Source organism: Gopherus evgoodei, chromosome 22 (genome assembly GCF_007399415.2).
Source record: "Gopherus evgoodei ecotype Sinaloan lineage chromosome 22, rGopEvg1_v1.p, whole genome shotgun sequence".
Lineage (NCBI taxonomy): Eukaryota > Metazoa > Chordata > Testudines > Testudinidae > Gopherus > Gopherus evgoodei.
In genome coordinates, this window is record NC_044343.1 from 13959508 (window position 1) to 13978591 (window position 19084).

The 19084-nt window shown below is 48.7% G+C and overlaps 3 protein-coding genes across 4 annotated transcripts; 1 reads left to right on the top strand and 2 right to left on the bottom strand.

Annotated features, from left to right (window-relative positions):
- Positions 1-2310: 2310 nt before the first annotated feature.
- CD320 (CD320 molecule) lies at positions 2311-8551 on the bottom strand. Its single transcript, XM_030540140.1, has 5 exons — positions 7939-8551; positions 7204-7521; positions 4691-4768; positions 4092-4240; positions 2311-3665 (listed from the first exon to the last, which is right to left on the bottom strand). The coding sequence occupies exons 1-4, from the start codon at positions 8006-8008 to the stop codon at positions 4095-4097; spliced, it is 612 nt and encodes a 203-aa protein (XP_030396000.1). The 5' UTR covers positions 8009-8551; the 3' UTR covers positions 2311-3665; positions 4092-4094.
- A 2705-nt stretch (positions 8552-11256) lies between these two features.
- Positions 11257-13739, bottom strand: NDUFA7 (NADH:ubiquinone oxidoreductase subunit A7). The gene is made up of 4 exons (XM_030540141.1): positions 13630-13739; positions 13377-13426; positions 11892-12041; positions 11257-11539 (listed from the first exon to the last, which is right to left on the bottom strand). Exons 1-4 carry the CDS (start codon positions 13678-13680, stop codon positions 11443-11445), a joined length of 348 nt encoding a protein of 115 aa, XP_030396001.1. The 5' UTR covers positions 13681-13739; the 3' UTR covers positions 11257-11442.
- A 55-nt stretch (positions 13740-13794) lies between these two features.
- Positions 13795-17738, top strand: RPS28 (ribosomal protein S28). 2 transcript variants are annotated; one of them, XM_030540143.1, is made up of 4 exons: positions 13795-13903; positions 14179-14226; positions 14678-14818; positions 17640-17738. In XM_030540143.1, the coding sequence occupies exons 1-3, from the start codon at positions 13865-13867 to the stop codon at positions 14798-14800; spliced, it is 210 nt and encodes a 69-aa protein (XP_030396003.1). In that variant the 5' UTR covers positions 13795-13864; the 3' UTR covers positions 14801-14818; positions 17640-17738. The 2 variants fall into 2 exon arrangements, with proteins under 2 accessions (XP_030396003.1, XP_030396002.1); XM_030540142.1 differs by lacking the exon at positions 17640-17738 and adding an exon at positions 15963-16091 and having other exon boundaries at positions 13796-13903.
- Positions 17739-19084: the final 1346 nt, after the last annotated feature.

Here is a 19084-nt window from a genome sequence, read left to right on the forward strand (position 1 = left end):
TATATGAAAACACACAGGGCAGAGCAATGGAGAACCAGAATACAAATTAGACCACATTAGACTTCTATAAACATGTGTAAGTAGCTCCAAAGGAGCCTGAAAGGGAGTTGGTATAACTGAATTTGCTAAATATCACTATGAAAATTTGAATGACTGTATTAACACATAAATCCTAGATTGACAGGCATCTTTAAAATGCCTTAAATATGGACAAACAAAATTATTAATATACACTAGAGAGAAACTATCATTTAAAACAGCTAAGAGACTTTCAAAGGGGCTTAATGGAATTAGGACTGGATTTTTTGAAGGTATTTAAGTGTATAAAGGGATTTTCAAAAGCATCAATCTGCATATTCAGGTGTTGAAATACCTTTACAAATCTGGCCTTTATTCAAATCCCATTGAATGTCAATGAGAATCAAGCACCTAACGCCCTGAGACAGCATGCATTATTGAAGGCTAGGAAACCAGGCTTTACAGTGAAAGGTTCAAGGAGAACAAGCTGTTTATCTTATCAAAGAGAAGTTTATGGGGTGACTTGATCACAGTCTGTAAGTAGCCACATAAGGAACAGAAATTTGATAATAGAAGGCTCTTCAAACTAGCAGACAAAGGCATAACAAGATCCAGCAGCTGGAAGTTGAAGTTAGAAAACTCAGACTAAAATAAGGCACAATCTTTTTTTTTTAAAACAGTGAGCATAATTTACTAGGGTTGCAATGGATTTTCCATCACTGAAAATTAGGGCTGTCAAGCAATTAGAAAAATTATGATTAGTCACACTGTTAAACAATAATAGAATACCATTTATTTAAATAGTTTTGGATGTTTTCTACATTTTCAAATATAGTGATTTAAATTACAACACAGAATACAAAGTGTAACATGGCTCACTTTATATTTATTTTTATTAAATATTTGCACTGTAAAAAACAAAAGAAATAGTATATTTCATTTCACCTAATACAAGTGCTGTAGTGCAATATCTTTCTCATAAAAGTTGAACTTACAAATGTAGAATGGTGTACAAAAAATAATGTAGGAAAACATCCAAAATATTTAATAAATTTCAGTTGGTATTCTATTGTTTAACAGTGCTATTAATTGCAATTTTTTTTTTAATCACAGTTAATTTTTTGGAGTTAACCATGTGAGTCAACTGAGATTAATCGACAGTCCTACAGAAAATCTTTAAATTAAGATTGGATGTTTTTTCAAAAGATCTGCTCTAGTTCAAACACGAATTAATGCAGGGAAATTTTTCAGCTTGTATTATGTCTGACTAGCTGATCACAATGGTCCTTTCTCATTTTATAATCTTTATGAATTTAGTGTGTGATTTTTCATAGATGGACCAGACCATTATGACTGACAATAAAAACTACCATAAGCAGTAATGATGTAGCACAGGTAGGTGCATGTAAGACTGTAGAAAAATCAGTATGTTGCACTGTGTTATCTGAGAGATGGCACATGATCACAACCAACAGACTGTATGGGAACAGAGACTCACAAGGAGGCAGAGCTAATGGTACACTTTAACATAGGCATTTCCTCACTTTTGGATATTTAACTGTGCAGTCCTACCCCACAGATCGTAGCTTTTGCAATTTAATGCATGGCGCTGAAGTGGGAGCTTGATTAATATCCCTGATGTATCCTGTCAGTTACCAACTCTTGCCTGCACTTGAAGTTTCTCCACATCCCCCAAAATACCACCCTTCTTTTCCTTTGCTATAGTAAAGCATTCTCACAGGCCCAGGTCTCACTGCCTGCAACCTCCTCCTCTCTACCATGCCCAATTCACTTCTCACTCCCCACCAGCAGGCAAAAGCCCCTTCACTGGCTACTGATCAGCCCCATCTTGCCTCATTCTTTAAGTCTGAGCTGCTCTTCACCAGGATTCACAGCCATACACAATTGTGCCTCTGCCCATAGCTCCGGCTGCATCACCCCATTCCTTGTTCTGCGCCCTTTGCTTCAGCCAAGCCTCTGTGCTCCCTGTATTTCTCTTGCTCATTCTTGGCTTTGTGCTTTTTTCCATGTTGGGACTTGCATACAGAACTTACTTCTGTCAGCCTCTAGCTAAATCCTTCCTTAACTCCAGTCTCCAGAGCAGCTATCAATGTTAATGCTCCAAACTAAGTGACACTGTCACATCTCCTGCCAAAACAGCATTGTGCTGCACTTCGGACTCAGCCAACCTGTGTTTGGTATTGGAATGTTTCTATCCATACACTTGTCTGTCTGTCTCAATGCTGAGCAGGGACTGAATCGATCATAATGGAAATGACCCTCAAAACAAAATCCAGGAAGCCATCAAAAGATCTTTAATTCCCCCATGGTCATTCAGCACCCACCCAATTGCCAACTGTGGTTCTTTGTCCACTGTACAGAATGCAGCACATTGAGCCCTCAGGGGTTCAGCCTCGCGCTAGTGCTCTATTCCAATGCTGGGAAGAGCCAAGATTCTAAATATGTCATACCTCTTACAAACTCTCTCATATTACGTATGCACATGTACCCACTATACAAACCCCCAGGGATTCCCGCCCTCGGAGGCTGCTGGCTGGAGTGTATGCCCTGCAAGCAGAACCACCACCTGTAAGGCATCACATTCAGCCAACAGGGCAGCAAGCTTCTACCATCTGTGCATGTATTGAGCAAGCATCTGTGCAAATAATACAATAGGTCTTGAATGTCAACAATAGATTAAAGGGACAAGACAGTGCTCACCCTCCACCAGCACCAGGTTTCTACACTGGAACCGTTTTCTCTACAGTACTAGTGTTTTACACTTCTTTAATAACAGTTCATGAAAAAATGTTGTACTGACCAAGATCTGAAACGAAGGCACAGCTACTAGCTGACCTTTGAGACCAAGACTACTCACAGGTAAAAGCAACACTCAGGTCCAGAATGGCCTGTGCTGTGCCTAGGGGCCACTGCAAAGCGAAGCATACAGGAGACTCTTCATTTTTCCATCTCCTTGACAGTTCTCCTGCAGTCAATGATGTTTTAAGAGCTTCTGGTACATGAAGTTTGAGCTCATGGCTTACAAATATGAGCAGTATCCTCGGGGATATAAATTATATACCCATGTCACTTTGAGCTTGGCCCTTCACAGGTGTGTAGAATGGAACGGCCTACCCTGGAACAGGAGCAAACAGCTATGCTTACAGGCAAGATATGGCATGGTAGGAAGAGGTAGTTTTCAGTGGACTCCCGGCTGGACATGGAAGGGAGAGCAGACAAACGTACTGCAGAGGCTACATAGTGCACTGGCCAGAGCTATTCCAGCAAGTAGTATCTTGTGGAATAACCCACATTGGGGGAGGGGGGGGAGGAGAAGGGGGGGGAAGAAGAGTTGTGTCTACAATGGGAGAAATGGATGACCCGTTGTGATATTCCAAGCGTTTCCATCACATTCTTGTAGGGTTGATTTTAGAGCACGAGTGACAATCATTTTTCTGATTCCCCATTGCCACTATAATCCCACAATCTAAACTCCCTGTGCCAAAGGAAGAGTCCTTGATTATTCCAGTGTAACTGTCACCCAGTCAAACCCCAGAAAACTTGTCCCAGAAATTGTGCAATCAGCATTTGGGGGGAGTGTGATGAGGACCACCGCACTAGGTCCCAACTTACAGCACTGCAACTTCCTGCAAGATGAAGAAAAACCAAGACACCTGGTTATTTAATATCCTCTGTGCCAAAGACTTATTTAATTTTATTTTGCAAAGCTTGTGGGGAAGCCATCCACTGTAAAAAGCTTCAAAATTAGCAGTCCCTTAGTGTCTAGGGACTCAAGAGCTTCCTCTGGGTTCATCAAGCCCAATTATCTCCCCACTGCAACAAGCCGGTCATTGAAAGAGATGCCAGCAGTCTTCCCAGCACAAAGAAGCTGGGTTTGTGTGTAGGGAGAGACTCCTTTCCTGCCCCTCACACAGAGAAAGGAACTCATTGCAGAGTGGACAGTAGGAAACGATTTCTACTCCACCAGAGAGCTAATGGAGGGCTAAGGGGCTAGCAGGGGAGGAGAGCTCAGCATGGGGGAGTTTGGCTCCAGTGTGGAGTAGGAGACATACCCATCAAGGAAACGAGTCCGAAGGTCTCCTGTCTAGCGCTAGCTGCTCTTTGGAAGCTTTCTTGAGGCTGAAGATGGAGAAGTTGTTCTTTCCTCTGAATTGGCCCCATCTAACAGTGCAGCCTGCAGCCACCAGCACGCTCAGGAGCACTGCAGACAGAAGAACACACAGGCAGTAAGTTGCTGTGATTCCTGCCCCTGAAGTGGGCAGCAGCACTGAGGCTAAGCTGCTCCATGCTAGTGCCCCAGCATTTAGACAGACAAAGCAATGACTCATAACAGTAGGAAGTGGGGTTGTGTCCCCTGGAGGGATGATTAGTGCCAAGTTCCATGCAGTGAGACTCCGTTTTCAACTGGAGAAGGAAATAACATGCCTCTTCCCAAAGCTGCAAATTTAGACCCTTGGACTTTGCCACCTAAGTGCTTGAGACAAGATGCCTAAGCCACACTGCAGCGAGAGTGCTTAGAGGAAGTCCTAGGGCAGCCATTCCGGAGAGAACCACATCCTATCCAATCCGATACGAGCCAAGTTCAGTTTCATTAACGCTACTCAGCAAAAGCCAAGCTCAGTTCTGCAGCACCCTTTGGAGTCTCACATACCAAAAGCAGCTCTCACGCACAAGGGGCCTCGCGTCTTAGACAACACAGGTTTCCCAGGTTTGGAGATCGCTGGATTCTCTAAAATGAAAGCAGAGGGCACTCAATAATTGGGCTTTCAAAGGTCGCTGTCATACCGAGATTGAATTAAGCTCAAAAAGGGTTCAAAGCAGTTCCCATTCTGCACCTCACCTTCAGCTTCCTTGCCAATTTTGAGGGTTTCACCACCAGATTTTCATATTTTAAAAAATGTCTTCTCTGCCTTATTGTTGTATGAAAAGCCCCCATGAACAACTAACGGAAGCTGACTACTGCGGTAGGGGAGAGGGGAAAGCAGAGAGCGTTGTTACAGGAAAGACAAGATGGACGCGGTAATATACAGATAACCTCTGGAGGCCCAGAAAGGACGAGATTGTGGGGGTGGGGGAAAAAAGATTGTGACAGGGCTCGGTGGCAGGCATAAAATAAATTAACTAAGGAGGGAAAAATGGAGAAAACAAGGGGTGTGTCTAGTCAAACTCCTGCAGCAGCACAGCTGCTGTGCCATAGCACTTCAGAGCAGACACGATCTACGGTGACAGGAGGGGTCCTGTAATCCTTCTCCTCTAGTGCTGTCTACACCAGGGCTTAGACTGCAATTGCCATGTCTCTCAGGGATGCGAGAGATATGGCTATGTCAATGGAAGTTCCCAGTGTAGACAGAGGCGGCTCTAGGCACCAGCAAAGCAAGCACCTGCTGGGGCAGCCCATTTGCAGGGGCAGCAGGGATCCAGCCTGGGAGCTGAGAACCAACAGGGGGCTCTGGGAGCTGCAGTTCCTTGGTTAGCTTCCTGCCTATAGAGCCAGCCCTGGAGCAGGGAAAGAACTATATTTCCCAGCATTCCCTTGGCTATAACTAACTGGAAAGGAAGGAGGGGGACCTCATGTGGCAGCATGGTGTGAGTGCTGTGAACAGTAGGGAGACCATATTTTAACATTCAAAAAACAGGACACTCCAGGGGGAGGGAAGCCCCACCCTGCCACCATCCACTCCCTCTGACTGCCCCCCACAGAAACTCCAACCCATTCAACTTCCCCCACCCCTCACTCCCTGTCCCCTGATCACACCCTCCCGGGACCCCTGCCCCTAACTGCCCCCCAGGACTCCACCCCCCATCTAAGCTCCACTGCTCCTTGTCCTCTGATTGCCCCCTCCTGAGACTCCCCCCCAACTTCTCCCCAGGACCCCACCCCCTACCTGTCCCCTGACAAACCCCTGGGACTCCCATGCCTATCCAACTGCTGCCTGTCCCCTGACTGCCTCCCCGAACCTCCACCCCATCCAACCCCCCTGCTCCCTGTCCCTTGACTGCCTCTCCAGAACCCCCTAACCCTTCTCCAACCCCTTAGCCCCCTTATTGTGCCACTCAGACCAGCGTGCCTGGCTCCGTGCAGCTCCAGATACGCTGCTGCATACATGCTGTTGTGTTCCCTCACGGAGCCCCTTGACACACATACGCCCAACACCTGCCTTCCAGATTTGAACACCTTAAAATTCAGGAGTGCTCAAGCTCGGTTTGGGCAGCTGTTACGTCATTTCTCCCAAATCAAATATACTGATCCACTGTAACTTGCTGTAGAAAAAGTAGGATAAAATTGAGCAAGAAATGCTCCCCAGTGGTTATTAGGACTGGAATTGCTAGTTTCAACAGCCATTGCCTTTTGTTTGTTTGTTTGTTTGTTTAAAAGGAAGACAGTGATATTGCATTGGCAAATTCCCCACAGAAAGAAAGTGGAACAAAAGAATAATAAAGGCGCCTCAACTTTTCCTCATTTATAGAGGACAGTCTTATAATATGCATCCAGATATCCTCCAATCACACAAGCTGAAAATTGTTCCACTTTACTTCAGTTCTGTAACCATATGGGAACCAATTCTGTCTGTGTTTTGTGCACATCCAAAATTCTTGATGAATGACCAGCCCTGGGAGCGAGTTACCAGTGACCTGGGGCTGCGGCGGAAGGAGGGTGCAGGTGGGTGGGGGGGAAGAGAGCCCAGGTCTGGGGCAGCAGGAGATATGTGCGTGTGGAACACTGGTGGGGGGGAGGAAGCCCAGGGCTGGGGCAGCAGCAGGGTGGGGGGAGGGCACTGCTGGGGGGGAAGAGGGAAGCCCACCGCTGGGGCGGCAGCGGGTGTGGGGGGGAGTCCAGGGCTGGGGTAGGGGGCAGCCAAAATTTTTTTTGCTTGGGGTGGCAAAAAACCTAGAGCCAGCCCTGAGTGTAGACCAGCCCAAATTTTCTCTCAGCTGCCCAAGAGGCAGGAATCCCTGATGTTACAATTGACACTTGTAACAGGTGTAGGGTTTACAGACTAAAGGAAGATTTAAAAATTGATTGTGTTCCTTTAAGTGCTCAATGTCCCAATCGCCTGCATTGCACCCACCCCAGCCACCAACCTGCCAGCGCCCAATCACTACCCCCCTCAGCTCCCACCCTGCATGCCCCCTCCCACTCCATTTGACCCCTGCAGCCCTCACCTGTCCTGGCAGTGCTCGGCGCCAGGGAAGTCCCAGGGGAGTCGGGCCCGCATTCCCGCTCATCCTGCCCATCCTCGCAGTCCGCGTGGCCGTCACACACCCAGGCGGATGGGAAGCACTCGGCCCCCTCGGCACACTGGAACAGGCAGGGGCAGGCAGGGGCAGGCGGGACTCCCGGGTGCAGACAGGTCTCCGCTGATTCATCCGCGCGGTCCGGGCAGTCCGGGCGGCCATCGCAGAAGCGCTCCTGGGGCAGGCTGCGGACGTGCCGGGGGGTCCAGCAGTGCTCTGCGTGGGGGCTGCACGGCAGGCCGGACGCTGAAGCCGGAGGAGAGGCAGGTTAGCCGGCCCGCGGTTTGCACCAGCCCTGCTCCGGGGGCGGCCGGGCTCGCCCCGGGGCTCCCCGTGCTGGGGGCAGGCCCCGCCCCTGCACCGCCCGCGGGCTGCTGAGCTCGCCCCGGGGCTCCCCGTGCTGGGGGCCGGCCCCGCCCCTGCACCGCCCGCGGGCTGCTGCCCGCGCTGAGCAGTGTCCCCCCAGCACGCGGAGGGGCGCGGCCCAGCGAACCCGCGGTGACCAATAGGGAGGGGGCAGGACACGAGACGGGAGGCTCGGAACCAATAGGCGCGGCTGAGAGGCGGGACCAGCGCGTGGGGGCGGTGTCGAGGGAGAGGATGAGCGCCCGGCAGTGCGGTCAGTGACAGGCCCCCGCCCGCCCCCCCGGACCGGGTTCTCACCGTTCCCCGCCGGCGACTCCAGCCCCGCGGCCAGCAGCTGCCTCAGGAGCAGCGCGAGAAGCGGCGACATGCCGCCCGCACAGGGTCAGACAGAGCGCGTCCACGCCGAGCTGCGGCGCATGCGCGACAGAGGAAGAAGGCGGGGCAGTCCAGGGAAGACGCATGCGCGAGGCAGGAGCCGAGGGTTCACCCTCCCCCGTCCAAATAGAACGCATGCGCAGGAGGCGAGCGGGAATTATTCAGTGCCCTGCAGCGGCTGTGCGGTGTGGCTCGTGCCTGCCCCACCCTTTGCCCGGATTTCAGCCTGCAGCCATGGAGGCGCTGGCTCAGCTGCAGCCTGCGAGTCACGCTGCACGAGAGAAGGAAGCAGCTGGTCTGGTTGCTGCAGGACAAGCTCGTGGAGGGCAGCAACAATCTGCTTAGTTTCTGTGGCTGCATGTGACGTGGGCTTTCCTGCCAGGGACAGGACAAGGCAAAACGAAATGGGACTGATTTCTGTGCGGCTGCATTGCAGTCAGATGGTAGTGTGGGCAGGCCTTTGGGCTCTCTCTCGCTTTCTTACATTTCCCGACACAAATCCAAGGTGTGTTGAAGCATTAAACCGTTCAGTCTCAACCCACTCTCCTCTGTCTGTAGTCATTTAAGGCACCATGGCTCTTTTCCCAGAACACTTTTTGGGTTTGGGAGGGAAGCTAAAGGAAAATAGAAATGCCTAATATTCCAGTGGAAAAGCTTTTCTGAGAGCTAGGGGAATGTGGGGAAAACAAGGCAGAAGGGCATTTAAACAGTTTCCCTTTCAGCAGCTAGCCTTGCCATGTTTGCTTAAAAGTATTCCTTCTTTAAAACTTTTTGTGGTTGCCTATATTAGTAAAACTTGGTGGGTTTTGTTAACTCTAATACTATACTATATTTGGGCAGAACATCTCCCTACTGCTTCTGAGTTTATTCAGCCCAGGATCCACTTATTACTTCAAACAGGAATGACCCTCGTGCTATCTATATAATGGGATAAAGCTAATTGGCAAGTTAGATATAAATATCAGGAAAAACGTCTTCCTGACAGTGTGAAGGGTGTATTAAGGTGCAGAATAACATTCCAAAAAGAATAGAAGCCAAATGCATTAGATGAGCTGAAATCTGTTTTGATCTCTACTTTCCAGGATTTTATGAGTAAGAATCCCATCTCCAGTTGAAAACCTCAAAGGATTCAGAGACAGAATAGGGATTTGGGGAAGATTTCTTTCAGGATGTGATCCTCATTGAGTATGGGTTGTAATTGTTTAATTATATCCCATCTGGGTTCCAGTGTGGGTGGTATGTGACAACCAGGGGTGTGGGTTGGTAGGTCTCCCACCCATCAGGTTCTCTACAGCTATTTGGGTGGCCTATTCCTGGTATTGGAGTACTTACCTGTAGATAAGAGATGCCTTGGTGTGTTTGAGATGGTTACTGGATATATGATGGCAGGTGTGGTGATTGTGGGTTTCCTGTATATAGTTTTCCGTAGGGTTCCTTTGTTGAAGCTGATCTTGGTGTTCAGGAAGTTGATGCTGGCATAGGAGAGTTCTACAAAGAGTGTGATAGATGGGTTCTGGTTGAAGATATAGTGGAAATCTGAGGGAATTTAGGTCATCTCTCCAGAGGATGAAAATATCAATTTAACTCAAACATCATTGGTTCTGTGGTGCATTTGTCCAGAAATTGAGCTCTAACTTGGGTGCTGCCATTAACATTCTCTCTTTTCCACACACAATACCCTCTCACTTGAGTTTGGTTCTGCTTTCAGCACAAGCTAGCCTGCCCAGCTGGGGGTGTGGGTGTTTTGCCTGGGTTTCGCTTTCACTCAGGCTGCAAACCCACCCACTTTAAAGGGAGGATGTAGGCTAATCCACTCAAGGGCTGACAGTTCTCCAATACATTCCCACAATGCCTCCCCACCTCTGCCCAAAAGGGCAGACATTTTCCCATAATTCACTGGTAAAGAATCTGAACAACTTGGCTTACTGCAGCACAAAGAATCATGGGATGTTTCTTCCAGAGGTCCTACCAACACATAAGTAAGTGCAACACCACTGTGGACCCAGTGTCTTGATTATGTCTTTGCAGTGTGGCTAGGCTAAGCCTGGTGCTATCACCCAAGTTAAGTGTAATGAAGACATATCCTTAGCTTTTCTCATGTCCTTGAGATGCAATCAGCATCGGTGAGTGAAACAACCACTTTTCACAGCTCTGGGGAAAGTGAAAAAAATGCTGGAATTGCTTGGAGAATGCATGGTAGTCAAGTATGGTAATTTATGTACATTAATATCCTTCATCCTTTAGGATACCATAGTGCAGTACAGTGTCTATAGGAAACAGCCTAACAATGCAACTATTTCTGGGACAGAATGAACAGACTGTACGCTAGCAACACTACACAACAATTCTTCAAAGGAGAAGTGAGTAACAAATAAAAACTGGTGAAGTTTGACCAATCAGGTCACTGGACACAAACATTTCTAGTCAACATCCACACCCCATTCCTTTCCTCCCTATGACTGGAGTTGTTTTTACTGGCTTTTTCACCTTGAATAGTCCATTGAAATGTGTTAACTACTTATATTTAACAATCTGTTCCATCCGGTATTTAGCTATGACACTTTGAACCCTAGTTTTCACTATAAAATTGTTAGTATAACTATGTTGCTCGGGGTGATGATTTTCCACTCCCCTAAGCAATGTACTTATACCGACCTAACTCCTGGTTTAGACAGGTCTATGTCAACAGGTGGGTTTCTCCTGTTGACACAGCTACTACCTCTTGGGGATGTCGTGTACCTGCGCCAACACGAGATGCTTTCCTGTCAGCATAGGTGTCTTCACTAAGCACTACAGTGGCGCAGGGGCGGCTCCACCGCTGTAAGTGCAGCCAAGCCCTGAGTAAGTTTCCCAGACATAAAGAAGAGCTCTGTGTAATCTCAAAAGCTTTTCTCCCTCACCCACCTGATCTCTCGAATATCCTGGGACCAACATGGCTACACCACTGCATATAGCTCCGAGTTGTAAATCTCATTCTGACTATGGCACCTTTTGCAGAACTGCACACTCTAGCACCATACAGAGCCACTGTTTTAATAATGATTCAAACGGAAGTATCACCAGCTCTATTTTGTACACGACCGGTGTTTTGAAGATTCATCCCAGGAGTGACCAGACTTGAATTTGTTTATCTTGTGAGAACTGATGAGTTCACACCTCAAGATTATCTATCCCTCATTTCCATAAAATACAAGTTTACTCCGAACCGTCATTTGAATAAAGAAAGTTCTGAAAAGAACATTAGCTATACATGAGATAAATATGTTTAATCAGTCATGCCCCAGCAAAATGGTCTCTTTTCCAGAATAAATTCTACACAGCGTTGTTGAAGTTAACCCCATCACTGGATCGCCAGCCAGGCGGCTGCTTTTCAGTTAATCCTATGAAGTCCATTCTCATTCAGCCTTCTCTTCATACTTGGCCAGCTCACAGGTAAGGTTGATCTTTTGATAGTTCCCACTTCTCAAGTGGAACACCTGGTGTCACTGGCTTTTTCTCAGTTGTTGCTACTGCAGATTCTGAGCTAGGGGAGAGACAGAGACTGGCCTTCAGAAACTTTTAGTTTATATAATCAATTCATATTTAACAGCAATACAGGTTTATTAGTAACACAGAACATTTTAGGGAAACCATTCCCAGCCCTAACATCCCCTCTTACTCAAAAGAAGGTACATAGAGATTGCACACTAATTCAGCATTCATTCACTAGCAGCAACGCCTAGTGAACAGTCATCATCATTTATTGCAGCAGCAATGTGTTATATGGTGGTGCACCGGCCAAACACTGACCAGACTTGACCCTGCTTAGTTTGCAAGATCACAATATCACAGCCAGAAGTTGTGTGGCTGCAGATCATAGGATAAATAGGACCTACCTGGCTCCTTGAGCGCGTGATGCAAGGGATTTCTGCGGAGACATAACAATAATTGGAGGATAGGACTCCCTGCGTCCATCACGAGTACAGTAGTAGTTATTTGCAAACTTGTGACTGGGACCCAGTGGAAGTTTAGGAGGTGGCTGAGTTCTAAACAGCAAACAATCCAAAGAAAGCATCACCACACACACCATGCTAAGTGAGAACTATATTCTCAGTCTTACTCTTGAGTGGAGTATTATGAAAATTAGGCTCTGTAGTATTATGCACAAGACACACTAGCATTATATCTTGAGCCACCTTCCAAGATTTCAGAATGAGCACAGAAAGCCTTAGACACAGTCATGGCTACGAATACAGAACTGGGGCCATGAATTCAGAACATTTGTTCATGTAAACAAAGGCTCACAGGATAAAGAACAACAGCCCAATCTCTCTCATGTACAGAAACAGAAAACAGGGCAGAGTTCCAAACATGTATGTTCTAATTCCACAGCAATATTAATTCAGCTATGTGAAACAGGATTTTGAGTTCTTTGCAAGGCTAAAAAGTAACTATCATGCAATTATATGCAACAGAGAAAGTTAATGTTGCTATTGAAATCTTAAGTGTGACTGACAAAAGAGAAAAAGTAGTTATTGCTTCTTTAGGAAGAGTAAAGAGGTCTGAAAACCTTGTGGGTTTTTTCCCCAGCTTTATTATTTACCTTAGAAATACCAAGACTGTCCAGTCTGGTTTTGCACTCGAGGTCTCAAACATAGTTCTGAACACTTTCAGTCCCTCAATGAAAAATGATTGGTTGGAGCACAGTATTAAAAATTCAATATGTTTCTCCAGCATTTTAATTAACTATAATAATTTATTTAAAAAGCCTCCACAGGTGTAAACTGTCTGAATAAAAGTCACTTCCCTTCATCATCAAGTTTTGCTTGTGTGGCATTGGATATGATTACCCTATTAGATCCTCAGTTTCCCCAAACCGACCACCACCCCCAAAAGAGAGATAAGACTTGCATTTCTAATATAAAATAAGCAGAAAGAAACAGAGGGCACGGAGAAACTTTCAGGTCTTTATGTACTGAACTCAGAAAATAGCACTAACCCACTTTTCTACCTTTGAAGGTCTCCTTTAACTTTTACAGTTCCTGAGATTTGTATTTAAATTGGTAGCAACCAGTTACTAATAAATATTATAATTTTGTCTAAAGTTTATTTTATCATCTGCTGTTACATTTAAGGTTCCTATATGTGAAAGATGAGCGAGAACAGTTGTTTTCTCTCTTTTTACGCCAAGTTGCCCATCTGTATTCAACAGACGGATACTGGAATTGGATATGTTTGGGTTTGGGTCCGGTTAGGCTTGACTCTTTCCCCTTTGCGGCTGGAGAGTTTCAGCTGCGGTGGGTGCGGAGTTTCGCACATACCAACAGAAGAAGGGCTTGCCTAGGAGCAGTCCAGCTCTGTGCCCAGCTCCCCGGATTTACCTCTTGGAGATCTCCGTGTACCGAAGCTGCAGCTTGGCTTGAAGGTCCCGCTGTAAAGGAGACGAGAGGGTCTCAGGGAGGTGCCAGCCCGCGCACAGGGGAGAAGGGGTTACAAGTGCCCGGGCCCAGGGCAGGCAGCAAGCAGAGGCTAGTAGGCAGACCCGGGGGAGGGGGCCGCGCTACGGTCCCAGCACAAGGGCGTTGCTAGGCCGCGGGAATTCGGACAGGCCCGCGAGAGCCCCCCCCCTCTTACCCCCGCCGCCCAGTTGCGGAGCCGCTGGATGAAGCGAGTGGCGGACGCCATCTTGGCGGCTGTGAAGGGCGCTGCCGCGGCGCTTGTCGGGAAAAGAGAAAACGGAAGCGGCGCGCGGCGCACGCCGGGAAGGGGACGGAGCGCGGTGCACGCTGGGTCTCGCGATAGCTGGGGCTATATAAATGCGCGTGGGGCGGCCCCGCCCCCTTTCCTATCCGCACCCGCAGTCGCCGCCATGGATACGAGCCGCGTGCAGCCCATCAAACTGGCCCGGGTGCGAGCGAGGCTGGGGCCGGGGCCGGGGCCGAGCAGGGCCCGCGGGCGGGGGCGGGGCCGGGGCCGGGGCCCGGGGCCGAGCAGGGCCCGCGGGCGGGGCTGGGGCCGGGGCCGGGGCCCGGGGCCGAGCAGGGCCCGCGGGCGGGGCTGGGGCCGGGGCCGAGCAGGGCCCGCGGGCGGGGCTGGGGCCGGGGCCGAGCAGGGCCCGCGGGCGGTGGGCGAGGCGAGCGGGGCGGGTCTCTGCGCCCGCCTGACCCGAGTCTCTCCTCGCAGGTCACCAAGGTGCTGGGCCGGACGGGCTCGCAGGGCCAGTGCACCCAGGTGAGTGCCCGGGCGCCCGGCTGAGCCGCGGGTGGACCCCGCGCTGCCCAGCGAGAGCGGTTCAGGAGCGACACGGGCTCCCCTCCCAGGCCCGGGGAGCCGGGCCCATGCGACTCGCCAGTGGCGGGGAGTTCCGCAGTTTAACACACACCCCCCTCCCCAGGCCACATGGCAGCGTTTCCTGTTACGGTTTTGATTCGTCGCCTTGCCGGTTGCCTTGTCCCCGTGTTGCGAGACGGGGGAACAGGCGTTCCCCACCTGTAGACAGTTCCTGTTTCATATACACTCATCAGAGCTGCTCCTGCTGCTCTCCTGTGACTTCCAGAGTGCACTGAAACTCGGGGGCACGTGAGCAGAGGCCTAGGCCCAAACTGAGCAGGCACGTCAGGGCAAATGGGCCAGGGAAATGGGGTTTAGAGCATTTCTCTTCATTCTCTGCTGTGGCTGTCAGGTTCGGGTTGAATTCATGGACGACACCAGCAGATCCATCATCCGGAACGTAAAGGGGCCTGTCCGTGAGGGGGATGTCCTGACATTGCTGGAATCTGAGCGTGAAGCAAGGCGATTACGCTGATCTGCATGCTGCAGCTTGGTAACTCATTTCATTTTCAGGCTGTAATCAAGCCCTTATTGTATCTGAGATGTTAGTCTTCACAGTTAATACATTAAACACCCAGCCAGATTTTTTTTTTAAAGTGAGCTTCTGGTTAAGAAGCCAGAAAATTATTAGTCCGTCTAGGCCTAGAACATATGTCTGGGTTCTGAGACCCCCTCTCTGTAGAGTGCTCACAGATGTTTGCTTTGAGGCCATAACAACCTTAACACTGAAATGTGGTGCCCATCGCTTAACTGTGACACTCCATGTGTTGGTCTGCACTCTAGCAGTGTTCACAGTGTTTGAACACAGCTCTGAAGAATTGAATTAGCAGTCATGAGAACTGACCACAATTTCTTTGTCTACACTAACTGCAAAATCATAGTTGTTGCTTGTCATCTAACTCAGTTCTCCGTGGAATGATGTTTTTCATAACTCTTCAAATACAGTAGCTTTTTGTAGTGTAGACAGCATGACCATGTGATGCTTGCTCCTCTCTGCAGGCTTGGGAGAACAGGGCTAGTTGCTTTACTGCAGCTTTTGCTAAGAGTTGCTCTGTAGCCTTTTCATGCTGCCATAGAGCAAGTTATTGATTTGCAAAAAACATAGAACAGTGGGATCCTGGTCCGTTCCGAGGTGTTACAATAATACAAATAAAAAACTTTTTTAAAGGCGATTTTTTTCCAGGTGCAGCCTTTGATCCAGGCTCAACTTCAGGTAGAAGAGGAGCCATATGTAATTGTTATGGAGTGCTCAGGTTCTGCTGGCTGCGGCTTTTCCTATGTGTAAACTGGAGAGCGCAGCCTGTTTCCGTAGAATGTTCTACTTCTGGGGCTCAGGCACATGTCTGCGCAATTAACTAGCTGTTTTGAAAATGGCCCAGGATATTTCCATGTATGTAATGATCTCCTGGCCACAGGAAGCTGTAACTGCTCCTCAAGTTTTGATGAAATACCGCAGGTGAGAGCAGGCAGGTGAAATCCTGAATTCCACTTACTGCAGTGACATGCCCTGAACTAACTATAGGAGCAAAATGAAACTCTGATTTTTCAGTTATCTCTCGTCCCTCTTCCCCCTGCCTCCCCTCCCAAGTCTTGGAAGATAGTATAAGACTCAGATCTGCATTATGCTTTCTTTATAGATAGCAAGCCCGATGCCACTACCATTTCTGATTTCCTGCAAGGAAGAGGCGACAGTTCATACCTACTCCACTTGACTTAGTGAAGAGGAATGTTGTTTCAGAGACTAAAATAAAGGAATTTTTTCCAGTAACATCTTTCCTTTCTTTCAGTTATTTAAGAAACAAATGTTTGGTGATGGAAGCAGAACAAAGTTCTGTAGGAAGAAAATATTGAAAGGATTTCCAGAGGCTACCTCTTCTGAGCTACTTTGTTCCTCACTTTCATTTAAAACTCATTACAAGTGCTGTAGCTGAATTGCCATACAAAAGATCCCATCTGGTGTTAACTGAAACTTCATGCTGGAAGCCAGTGCATTTCTATCCATCCTCAGACCTCAGCAGTACCAAGACTGACAGTGTTAATGAACGAAAAAAGCTTTGAGACCATGGACTGTCAGGCATGAGATAAGGAGTGCTTTTCAGCTATAATTAAGGCTAAAATTATGTCATGGAAGTCACAGAATCCATGACTTCCAGTGACTTCTGACATTGGCTAACCAGCCGCCACCGGCAGCGGGAGACCCCACAGCAGCCCAGCCTCTGCTAGGCAACTGCGGTTGGCAGGACCCTGGCAATTGACTGGCCGTTGGTGATGATCCCTGATCTGCCTAGCTGCTGCCATTGGTAGGGGTCCCCCCTGCAGCAGCTCTGCTACTGCAAGCAGCTGCCCCTCCTTAGCCCAGCTCCCAGCCACTGCCACCAGCAGCAGAGGGACCATGGAGCTGCTCTGTGTTGGCAGAGGGTCCTCTGCAGCTCCCACCTCCCCAGCGTGGCAGGGGGACCTCCCAGCCACTGAGCAATGGAGTGCCTGCAGCTCCCGGCTGCTGGGTGGGGATCAGGGAAGGTGCTGGACCCTCCCTTTGTGACAGGTAATGGCTTCTGTCATTTTTTTTATTGTCTGTGACCTGTCCATGACACAATTGTAGCTTTAGCCATAATACCCTTTGTGGGGGAAGGATTAGAGCTGTTTTATGTAGTAGCAGCTAGAGGCCTCAACATAGATCAGAGGCCCATTGTGCTAGGTGCTGCATGGATACAGAGTGAATGATAGTCCCTGCCTTAAAGCTGCCCTATGCTGGTCTTAAGCTAAGAGCTTCTGTGTCTGGGTAACTTGCACCTGTTGAACTTTGGGTGTGAGTGTTAGACCAGTGCAACTTTCTCATAGGGACAAAATAAGGGGACTTGGCTAAGGTCACCTCAGCAGATCAAGAGCTAAGCGGTGCCAAGAAGCCAGGTGTCCTGATGTTCATTTCACTAGCTCATTCTGCCTACTGTAGGCTGTTACCCAAGAGTTATCAGGACTGGGCCATTTTCCCCCTCCATTCTGAGTACAAATACCTGCATCTTGACTGGCTCATCAAGAGTCTGTGTTTTTTTGGATCTGCCTCTTAGAGCTAAAATATGTATGCAGGCCCCTTTACCTCAGGGAGACTGCTGTAGCCTCCTTTCTGGTTTACTTGACAGACATTGCCCCATCCAGTCAATCACTCTCCTGTTGATCCTATAACCTTCACCCTGCCTGACATCGAATTCCAGCTGCTTCTGGCACACAAGTCCCTGCTTCTCACCTGCCCAATTTCTTACTGAGGTGCCTCCAGTCTCCTCCATTAATGATGCCCCATTTGTTTATTTTTGCAGGCTTCCCCCTCGGTGTAGTAGCCTATGCAGAGAAGATCTCCCCTGAGCTGGCAGAGTTCTTTTTCTACCACAACATCAATAAAGAATGAGCTAGCTATGGCTCTGCCAGTGTACTTGTAATATAAAAATAAATCTCCCCTGGTTGTACCCACAGCCAATAGTCCTCTGCCTGATCTTGTTGCTGTGTTACCCCCCACCCCATGTTTTGTCCCCTCTCAGTTGTGTGTCACTTAGAGCTGGGGCTGTAAATTTGTGGCCTTAGGACACTTATCCTGCTTTTGGGCACTTAAGGGGCCTGTGTCCTGGTTCTGGGTCCACACTGATCCACAAAGCTCCCACCCTAGACTGTAGGCATGTAGCCTCACTTGACACCCAAGTTTTCAGGAAAAAGTCCCCTCAGGGCATGTGGGCTGCTGCCTGTTAGCTATCTGAATGCTTGTCCCTTGCCTAAGCAATTCACAAACCTGAGGAAGACAGACATTCATCCATCTGAGTTGTGGGTAGAGTCCTGGCCAGTAGGTGTGCTCAGAGACTACCCATTGGATTGGGTCAAGTTCAAACTCTAGCAGGAGGAGGTGCTTCCACCACATAACTGACCCAAGCACTTGCCTGGGATGTGGGAGCCCCAGGTTGACTCTCCTGCTGGAGGGGGAGAAAGGCTTTGAAGAGGAGATCTCCCACTGGGTGTGCTGTTCATGCTGTGCAGGCTCCCATTCTTGCCCCCTAGACTCGGGTGTTTAGCTCTGTGAGGGAGCAGGGCTCAGCCCACACTTGTGGTTGGCATTGCCCACTGCCTAGTTCAGGCAGATCCCTGCCTGTTGTGCTGGGTTTTGTGGACAGCAGCCGAAAGCATCCCTCCCTTCATTACACAGGGAGCCCAGGTGCCTGACTCAGCCTTTGTGGCTACTACTGTCGCTCCTGTTGATTTTACTAGGTGCCTAAAAGTTCAGCATTGCTACACTGAGCATTGTGCTGCCTAAGACCCTTTGTGGAGCCAGGCCTCACTAACTAACCAGAGCTAGTGCACGGGAGGAGTTCCCCAGCCCAGAGCTGTTCCTCTGGCAGACCACAGCCTTGGCAGGAACGAGAACAATTGTAATCCTGCTCTATATGCTGTTTGTGGGAATTAGGCAGTGCAATGACAGGCCATTCCAAGGTGGTTGAGCAGGTCTGATAGATAGGGCCTTACCAAGTCATGGTCCACTTTGGTCAATTTCATTGTCATAGGATTTTTAAAATAAATTTAATGATTTCAGATATTTAAATCAGTGTTGTAAGTGTAGGAGTCCTGACCCCAAAGTCACAAGACTATTATAGCCAGGTTGTGGTATTGCCACTCTTACTTGTGTGCTGCTGTGCTGTCTTCAGAGCTGGGCAGCTGGAGAGCGGTGGCTGCTGGCCGGGAGCCCAGCTCTGAAGGCAGCAGCACAGAAGAGTGGCCTGAT